Source organism: Chanos chanos, chromosome 2 (genome assembly GCF_902362185.1).
Source record: "Chanos chanos chromosome 2, fChaCha1.1, whole genome shotgun sequence".
Taxonomy (NCBI): domain Eukaryota; kingdom Metazoa; phylum Chordata; class Actinopteri; order Gonorynchiformes; family Chanidae; genus Chanos; species Chanos chanos.
Window position 1 is genome coordinate 11,223,772 of NC_044496.1, and position 10,000 is coordinate 11,233,771.

Here is a 10,000-nt window from a genome sequence, read left to right on the forward strand (position 1 = left end):
TAACCCCCACCCCCACCCCACTGAACACATGCTAAGACACACACACACACACACACACACACTCACACCCCTCGTCATGCACTACTCGTCACTGCTGTCACACACTGACACCATTTTCCTTTCATGTGCTCATTACCCATCATCTAGTACCGAAACACACACACACACACACACACACAGACACACACACATGCACGCACGCACTCACGCACACACGCCCGCACGCACACACACACACACACATACACATACACAGCCACTCGGTGGAGAGCCACAACACATCCAAGTTATTGCAAAAAAACCAAACAGTTTCATTTTAATGCTGCAGTAGAAAAAAAGGTTATATGAAGTCATATAATGGCTGCTTCATTGTCAACAACGACAAAAATAAAATAAAACAAAACAACAACAACAACAAAAACAAACAAAAACAAACAAACACGGCACAGAATGCATAACAGTGTCCGTGCTGTTTACATGCCAATATTTTTTTTTACACATAAGGTCTCTGGTCACTGGCAGCTGTCAGTTACTTTTCTAAATTCACTGCCAAAAGTGTTGCGGAACTGTCAGTCAGAGGGGCAGGTAACCGTAGTTACCTTTCATTTCTCCAAAATGATAAAGCTGCAATGTGGAATCATGAGAGGATAATTAGACAGAACAACAATGACAAAAAAGTAAACAATCAAAAAAGGGCATTCTACGATATTAAACAATAACCAAGAGTGCTTATAAATTAAAAAAAAAAGAAAAGAAAAGGTTACATTGTGAAATCTCTTCTTGCATTATAAAGAAACATCTTTTTGTACAGCCGCTTTCAAATGTTCGAGAAATGATGGGGTGTGTATTGTCTTGTACAAGAAGTTTAACCCTTTGAGCACGAGGTGGAAACATAAGTTGTTGGTGTTACTTTTTTCCCTCTCGTTTTCATATCATCTGATTAAATAACACATTTATAAAACTATTGTGCAAAACAATTTCATTATTAATGTCTTCATACATTGTGCACCAGTAGATAGTCATACTCCTCTTAAATTAAAAATATAAAATGATGCATAATTTAGACAGATATTAGTTAATATGTTTTATGTACACATTTTTACATAGACCTGAATTCATAAAGGCCCCTGATTTAAATGAAACTAAAAACAAAATAAACCCCCCCAAAAACAATACGAACTTACAGGTTTGTATTCACACCCATTTTGCATCACAGACTGCTCTGAAAGCATGGGATAGTAGGTATGATCTGCTAGTGAATCATTCAAATGTACAATATTTTGGCCTATCCAAACAGACTTGAACTTGGTGCATTTCAGTCCTCAATAGCTCTTTCATACAAACATATATATTTACGTTTGAATTAAATTGTTACCATTGAAGTGCTTGGGCGTACTCAGAGGGTTAAAGTTTGTGTGCTGTTACCAGCTTACTTAAATCACGTTAACAGAAAGAAGGAAGGAGAGAAAGAGAGAGAGAGTGAAAGAAAGAAAGAAAGAAAGAAAGAAAGAAAGAAAGAAAGGAAAGAAAAGTGCACCAGATTTAGTTATCAAATGTTGAACTAAACTGTTTTATCAATATGCATGCAGCTTATAGCATCTCAGGGATGCCAAAAATAAAGAAACTGTGTCAGATTTACACAACTTTCAATTACATACAACTTCATTTTAAGTGTTTCTTCTTTTCCTTCATAATTTTACCAGTGACAACAGCACCTCTTTACTCAACACTGCACATTTAGAAAATTATCTTATTTTTTTTTTCAATATTTTATTGTTATTTTTTTAAGTGAACTAAAGTGAAGAAAATGAACGTCTCTGGACCAGAGGACCTTGTCCCAGGAGAAAAAACTTCAAATCATGTGCCAAAACTAAACAGTAGTTTAATGGCCTCTATCTGCAGTTCTTCTTCAATCATGTTCAGTTCTTTTTTTTTTTTAAGAGACATTTGTCAGAAGGCTTGGAGGGGAGGGGCAGAGAGAAAGGGGGGGGGGGGGGATAAGAATAATGAGTCCTTGGCCAACCGCTACTGTTTCTCTAGTTCGCAAACATACATTAGGTGGTCCTCAGGGGATTTGCCATGGGTCTTGCTAAGATGGAGCTTAACGGCATGCTTGCTGGCAAAAGTCCGGTTACACAATTTACACTGGTATGAAGTGCCACTGCCCTCCTCGTCAGGCGAAGGTGATGGGGAGTGCACGTGTGGGCTTGGGTTGGGAAGTTGGTGAGACAGTGAGTGGGCTGAGAGCAGTTTCTCAGAGAGGCCCTTGGTATGGCTAGAGATCTGACTAGCTAGCTGCTCTCCTGACAGCTTGGCTAAGTCCCTAAGTCGGAAGCCCAGATGTGACTCAAGATGGCTGACATATGTTGATGGCGCTCGAATTTGCGAGGCACAGTCACTGCAGAAGAACACCGGATGTCCAGAGTCGAGGTTCTTCAGAAACTTAGTACCGCCTGTCCGCCGCAACTGATACTTGACGTTGGCCAACCAGTGGCTGATGGTTGTCATGGAGAGGCCGGTGAAGCGGGAGATGTGCATTCGCTCCTGCGGGCTGAGGTCAGACATGATGTACTTTCCATCACCTGTTTGCCGCAAGCTGGCAGCAAATTGCGCCTGTAGGATGAGCAAGTGCTGGGGGTTCCAGTTGGACTGTCGGCCTTTTCGCTTTTGGGCTGGTGAAATTTCTTCGGAATCTTCCGGCGTGGTGCCTTCAATGTCAGAGCGCTCTGACAGACTGTTTGGTGTCGAGGACTTGGAGGCATGGCTCTCTGTTAGGTTTCGTAGCATGTCTGAGATGTCTGACAGGGCATTTTCACGTAAGGGTGAGTTGGACATGAAAGACGCAACAGCAGATGAAGCCTTGGTCATGGTGATGGTGGATGGGGGTGATATAGATGATGGAGTAGATGTGGTGGATGAGGACAGGCCAGCTGATCCCAGGGAGCTGGTCTTGTCACTTTTGCCTTTGGTCAGGTCAATGGGTTGGTCATTATTGATGTGGTAAAAGTAGCGATCCAGGTGCTCATTGGTCTTTTTGGTTTGTGCTGGAGTGGAGGCAGCAACAGCAGCCTTCTCTGCCAGGCTGTTGGACATTTTAAAGAGCATACTCATCGGATCAAGAGATGGCAGGGCTGGCTTCGCAGCTTTACCCAGATGAACATTCATCACCGACTGAAGTGCACTCAGAGGGTTGACAAAGGGCTGCTCTGGGGGATGATCCGTTATGATGGTGGTGCTACCACAGAGAGATGAAACAGGGGCTTTGACCACATGATCAGTCCCATTCTCTAGAGACTCTTTTGTGAGAGTTTCACCATTAGAGTCTTTGTGGCTGCTGGTTGCTCCATTGCTCTCTGGGGTTTTAGCTCCTTTCCTCTCTTTGGGAGACTCTCCTCGAGTTGAGTCCCCAGCCTCACTGCTACAAGGAGAGGGTGTGGTTCTTCTAAGAGGAGATGCCCTGACTCCAGGTTCTCTCATCTTTTCCTCTACTTTGGCCACTTTTTCTGTCACTTTCTTGACCAATTCCTCCATAGCATGGAAGTTGTTTTTAGGTAAGGGTGAAGTCTGGCAGCTAGGAGGAGAGACCAGAGGTTGGTTTTTGCCTGGGGACATGATGTCTTCACCAGAGAACATATACTTCAGTGGGGAGCTCTTTCCAGAGTTACGCAGGGAAAGCTTCATGATGTTGGGCAGCTGATAGGCAGCATGGATGCTTGGATAGCCTCCCCAGCTTGGTGCACCATTCTGTGCTTTATTGATTGCAGAAGTTACAGTGTTCTCTAAGGATTTGAGGATATCTAACCCACCCTTAGGACTCTCCTCCAGATCCTCTTCTGTTAAGTAGGGGTACTTAGAGGAGATGTCAAACTTCTCTTCTGCTTCATCTTCAATTGTTTTTGTCTTGTCTTTGTGGTTGTTAGTGGTTTCCTTAGTGCACTCCTCTTCTTTCTCCTCCTTCTTGACCTCCATGGTGATGGCTGGAGAGATGCTTGGTGGAGGAGGAGCAGGAGGTGGAGGTGAAAATGCTGTAGCAGCGAGTGGTACAGACTGCACCTTCTCCTCCACAGAGGCAAGGTTTGTTGGAGCAGGAGTAGGGGAAGATTCCATGACAGGTTTGCCTTTTTTAATGGCAGAGTTGGTGACCTTGATGAAGTGGCCTGTGACCATCATGTGTGCTGTGAGCTCCTGCAGTGTGTCATGGGAGCTCCCACATTCCATGCATTTCAGTATCTGTGATTTCCTGGACTCGAACTGCCACGCATAGCTTGCACCATTCTGGTGCCCATAGCGGTTATTTGGAGTGATGTAGGGATTGGGAGTCTTCGGGAGAAGGTCACTGGGGTCTGATAGGGAGGGCTTTGGTGTGCCACCATTGGAATCTGGAGAACTGGGTAGGTCCAGCTCAATGGGTGCTCTCTTACGAGCAGAAGAGATGATTTTAGCTGCTACAGGGGTCACAGGTTCCTTGAGAGGCACTTTCTGGTAGTGTTTTGTCTTGATCATGTGGACACTGAGGTCTTGCAGTGACTCAAAGGAGTGGCCACAGTACATGCACTTAAGGACTTTTTGAGCATCCTCTTTGCCTTCCATCTCAAGTAAAGAACGCTTGCGTGGCTTGGACCACCGCTTGGTACCTTCGCTGTCCGTCTCATGGTTGTCATCGCGGTAGTGGCCTGTTTCGTTCATGTGAACAGTAAGCTCTACAAGTGTGTCATAGGCTGCACTGCAGTCCTTGCAGCGGAACTTGCTGGCACCAGTGAAGATGGAGCCGTATAGCTTGGAGCTCTGTCGGTACAGCTGCACAGTGCTGAAAAGATTAGGCTCAGCTGCTGGATGTAATATTCTATTCTGGTTCTGTGATGCTTGCTGTAGTGTCTTAGCGACAGCAGACTGGTGCCAGTCATAGCCACCACTGCCACAACTGCTACTGCTGCTGCTACTGCTGCTGCTGCTACTGCTGTGGCTACGTGGAGGCTTCTCAGCAGATGGCTGGGTGAGGTTCAGGTTCAAGGACGACCAGTAAGAGTTGGTAAGGAAGCTGGTGTAAATGGCCTTCATCTGCTCTAGGCTGTCCGGGCCAGACGGATTTGGTTCTTCACCGCCTGGAGTCGCTGTAGATGTCATCATCATGGATGATGTGGACGAGAGTGACGTTAGAGGTTCCTTGGCAGGGCCATCATCCTCGTTCTTTACGGAGGCACTCTCGAAGTCCGACATGCGGTCGCTGGACTCACTCAGGTGGGATTCGCTGTCCATGTCATGGCCAGAGAGGTCAGCGGCGGGGGAGTCACGAAAAGCCGGCCGCTCCTTGATAAGGAAGTCTTTGTCCTGGCACATGTACTTGACTGCAGGTTCCTCCTCAACTGCAGAGTCATCACCTTCAACATCTTCGTCCATCAAGGTTGCTTCTTTCAGCTCCTCAGGAACGTACGCTGCAGACAGAGAGTGGGAGAGAGAGAATCTCGTTATTACTGCGTCCAGTGATGAAGATTTCACATTCCGCATTCTTGTTATGCTTTGGAAGGCAGACAGACAGTTGATAGAAATGTTAGTCATCATTGTTTTCTTCAACTGTTGACAAACAAAACAATCAGTCAGACTGTTTCATATCATAAACTGCTGCTGTAATTCCTTTTCGACTTGCCTATTGCATTACATTGCCAAATGAAATGAAGTTATATTCCTAGAACCCTTTGTTCTATGCCGAAAAGAGAGAGAGAGAGAGAGAGAGAGAGAGAGAGAGAGAGAGAGAGAGAGAGAGAGGAAAAAAATGTCTCTTCAAACCCAACTTGCCACCTTATTCTTCTCAAGGGGCAACAGCTTGAAATTAAAACTAAATTGGAAATTAATGAAGCACATTCTGGAGGTGGCATTCGTTTCTGAAGTAATAAATTACTTGTATCAACCTCACAGACAGCAGTTCCTGTCTGTCAATTAATACGTCTTTTGCTTCTTCTGCAGCCTCTAATGCATCCCCAAACAGACACACTCGCTGTTTCAATTAAGCATGCATTCTCACTCATTACCCAGAAAAGGCTCAGTCACAACGTAAATAAAAATGAATATATGGAGAATCCGAACCAAAAATCTCCCCAAACAAAACACATTTGCCTCAATCACAAGCTGAAAGTTATTATTTACTGTTTAGCCTGGAGAATATGCTTTCAATTTACATCAGAATGCAACCACTCAGGGATAAAATGTCATAATACAGGGTATGTGGAAGAAGCAAGATAGACAAGAGAAAACAAAAGGAAGGGGAAAAACATACAGTAGATTTCTAGATGCAGTAGATGCTTCTGTTTGTTTCAGTTTTACAGCACAGAAAAATGTGTGTGTGTGTGTGTGTGTGTGTGTGTGTGTGTGTGTGTGTGTGTGTGTGTGAGTGTGTGTGTGTGTGTGTGTGTGTGTGTGTGTGTGTGAGTGAGTGAGAGAGAGAGAGAGAGAGAGAGAGAGAGAGAGAGAGAGAGAGAGGGAGAGAGATGCATTGTGATAATTCCTTGGATTCTCAACAGAAACTGTTAATCAAGCTGCTGAACAGGTATGTAAACCATGGCAAAGGCAGACGGTTAGCAGGAGTTTTCTGAGAATACATTCTTTTATATTTCCCTACAGCAACAGTCACACATAAGCTACAACAATAAAAAAAATACTATTTACTCTTCAAAAAAATCCAGCACAATGAAAATTTCATGTGCACCTCATATTTTGCTAGAATTTTTGTTTAAATATCAGGAATAAATTTAATGCTTCATTTACCTTTTAGAGATCGACCAAAATTTACCTGCTTGTGTAATAATTTAAGAAATACTTTTAGTCTAACAGTGTACTCAATGCATCTTTATAATCTCAGGTTCTCTCACAGGTGAACAAACTACAACTTCACGGTTTTAACCACTTGAGAAAAAAGTAGGTGTCCTATATTAAAATATATACAGATACATAACAGCTATTTAAGTGAATATAGGAACATAACAGAACTTTGGTTAAGGGCCTAATCACTTTCAGAGTATAAAAATCAGGAGAAAATAGAACTCTGAAAATGGTGTATTTTAAAATTCTGTGCAACGGATTTAATTTACGCAGACAACAAAAATGTTAATTGAAACACGAAGAGAAAAACTTGAAATAAATCTTTTGCATAGTGTAATATGATTTTAAAGAGTTCAGTGATCTTGAAATTGCACAAATGGAAAAAAAACACAATTCGCACAGATTCACATATTAATTATCATATTATGAGCTACATTGTAGGACATGCATCTTCTCTTAGTATGCTGTTTTTTGTTTTTTTTTGTAATTTATGTTTTTGGGGGTTTTTTTTCTTCTTCTTTTTAACATGCGGAACAATGCAGAACAAAAATGAAACATCACAGGCAATCTGTAACATCAAATAGATCTTCCCACAATATCCAGCCACCAACTGTGATCATGTAGCTCACGCACGTACACATAAACCACACACATATGCACATTTACACACACACACAGACGTGCGCGCGCATGCACACACACTGAAACGCCATCTGTTCTGAATCAGCCAAAACGACAGCTGTTTAAGAGAACAATGGCTTCGTTCAGGAAGCAGTCATAACTGTACTCACATCAAGGCCAAACAGCAATGCAAAATCTCCTTCCTTCCAATACGTACCCAGACTAAAACCTGAGCTAAGAATGAGTGTGAGGTCAACCTTGAATGCAATTACACACAAAAGATTAATGTGTAATTAAAATGAGGAGAGAGAGAGAGAGAGAGAGGGGAGCAGCATGTTCATTACCACTTCAAGTGTGAACGAACCAACACTAACCTTGACATGAACTTGACAACAGACACATGGATGGTGTAGTTTGTGTGTATTTGTGTGTGCATCTATGTGTTTGTGTGTTTTCAAGTGTAGATTTGTGGTTTGTGTATGTGTATGTGTTTGTGTTTGTGTCTGTATGTGTGTGTGTGTGTGCGTGTGTGTGTGTGCACCTGTATGTGACTGTTCTTTATTCATTTTTTTGTAGATGGAACACTCAAGCAGACAGAGAGCAAAGGGGGGGGGGGGGGGGTAGCCGACCCAAAATCTCCCCATCACTCTCACACACTCACATGCACACACACACACACAAACACACAGACACAAGCATGACACTGGCTGTTATCCAGGATGCCAAGCCCCCTGTCTGTCCAGAGATGGTCTGTCCTAGCTGGGAACAATATTGAGTTTTTCATCCCTGGGCCCTTTCAGACCAAGGCCAAAAGGCAGAATACAAGCTCTCTCTCTCTCTCCCTCTCTCTGTCTCTCTCTCTCTCTCTCTCCCTCTCCCTCTCCCTCTCCCTCTCCCTCTCTCTGTCTCTCTCTCTCTCTCTCTCTCTCACACACACAGGTGCTCATTTAATTAGAAAACAGTACATACACTTGGAACCAGAGGGAAGGGGGAGGGGGGTGAGGAGGTAACCTCCCAATGAATTGGCACCAGATTGGGGAAAAAAAAACCAAAAACACTTTGATCTAATTTACACTCAGATATGAAGAGAGAGCAGACCAACTGAGAGTGTGCTGCTATGGGAAGCTAGGGGAGAGTCTCACCTTGGAAAGTGAGAAGTCTGGCTGTGTTTTTGGATTTTCACCGCACCTTTCTCCAGCAAAATCGAAATAAATAGATTAAATCATGACATTCAATAAATGAATTGACCGATTCCATGACTCTTTTTAGTATCTTTGTATGGTAAATACGTAACATTTCTGAAGAAACATCAAGGAAGAGTACATACCACAGAATATGTTCAAAGGGCATGTAATGTTTAAGATGTGTGTGCATGCAAGTGTACATGTGTGTGAGTGTATGTAAGCATAAAACACATCACACACACAATAAAGATGATGAGACAGTTGAGATGTATTATTGAACTGCCTGAGTGTGAGAGGGGTCAGTAGAGACACACACCTACAAGTTCATCAGATACCTCTAGGTGTGGAGGGTGAGAGAGAGAGAAAGAGAGAGAGGGAGAGAGAGAGAGAGAGAGAGAGAGAGAGAGAGAGAGAGAGAGAGAGAGAGAGAGAGAGAGAGAGAGAGAGAGAGAGAGGCAGTGGGTAATTAAACCTGCTATATATAGCCTCAAAGCCCACATTTATAATGGGAGCTATCTCACTAATACGGCCCTATCTGCAATGTGATATCATTAGCAGGAAAATGGTTAGTAGCCTTAAGCTGACAGACGGTCAGGGTCTGGAGAATATGAGATAGCACCAAACCTCTTCTTCTCCTCTCTTCTCTTCTCTTCTCCTCTCTCCTCTTTCGTCCCTCCCATCTTACTCTTCTCAGCTATCATGACCCGTGTTAATGAAGCTAATTGAATCTAAGATCAATAATGCTTAATTATTGGGATTTGACATGCACAGACAAATTAGCTAAGGAACCAAGACATGTATTTGGCTGTATACATCTGTGTGTGTGTGTGTGTGTGTGTCTGTGTGTGCGTGCACGTGCGTGTGCGCATGCGTGTGCGTTCGCGTGTGTGTGTCTGTGTGTGTGCATGTGTGTGTGCGTTCACATGTGTGTGCGTTCACATGTGTGTGCGTGTATGTATTTCTGCGTATGTGCAAGACTGTAGGTAAATGATCACTTCTGTGAGCATCCGTGTGTGTGTGGATGTGTTTGTGTGTGTGTGTGTGGTTGTGTTTATGTATGTGTGTGTGTGTGTGTGTGTGTGTGTGTGTGTGCTGGACACTGTGGTGGGCGCAAGGGCATGGCCGGATGGAGAAAGTGAACGAGAGAACGGACAGGCATGCCATCGATTCCAGAGAGACGCCCTATCGACCCAGACACCTGACGAATGGACGCCCCTCTCCAAGGCTAGTTCACCCAGACCACTCTAGCCAGCCTGGCCTGACCATACACAGTCTATTGAGATGGATTAAACAGAGCAGCCGTAGCAGAGAGAGAGAGAGAGAGAGAGAGAGAGAGAGAGAGAGAGAGAGAGAGAGAGAGAGAGAGAGAGGGAAAGAGAGAG

The 10,000-nt window shown here is 43.8% G+C and overlaps 1 protein-coding gene across 2 annotated transcripts; it reads right to left on the reverse strand.

The window, feature by feature from the left end:
• Nucleotides 1-2,025: 2,025 nt before the first annotated feature.
• On the reverse strand, nucleotides 2,026-7,332 carry tshz3b (teashirt zinc finger homeobox 3b). Of its 2 annotated transcripts, none has more exons than XM_030766516.1 (2): nucleotides 7,307-7,332; nucleotides 2,026-5,440 (listed from the first exon to the last, which is right to left on the reverse strand). In XM_030766516.1, exon 2 carries the CDS (start codon nucleotides 5,395-5,397, stop codon nucleotides 2,026-2,028), a length of 3,372 nt encoding a protein of 1,123 aa, XP_030622376.1. In that variant the 5' UTR covers nucleotides 5,398-5,440; nucleotides 7,307-7,332. The 2 variants fall into 2 exon arrangements, with proteins under 2 accessions (XP_030622376.1, XP_030622375.1); XM_030766515.1 differs by lacking the exon at nucleotides 7,307-7,332 and having other exon boundaries at nucleotides 2,026-2,859; nucleotides 2,932-5,337.
• Between the last annotated feature and the right edge of the window lie 2,668 nt (nucleotides 7,333-10,000).

Excerpts from the sequence above, each read along its gene's own strand:
- tshz3b (XM_030766516.1), bottom strand. The coding sequence starts at position 5,397 with ATGGACGAAGATGTTGAAGGTGATGACTCTGCAGTTGAGGAGGAACCT.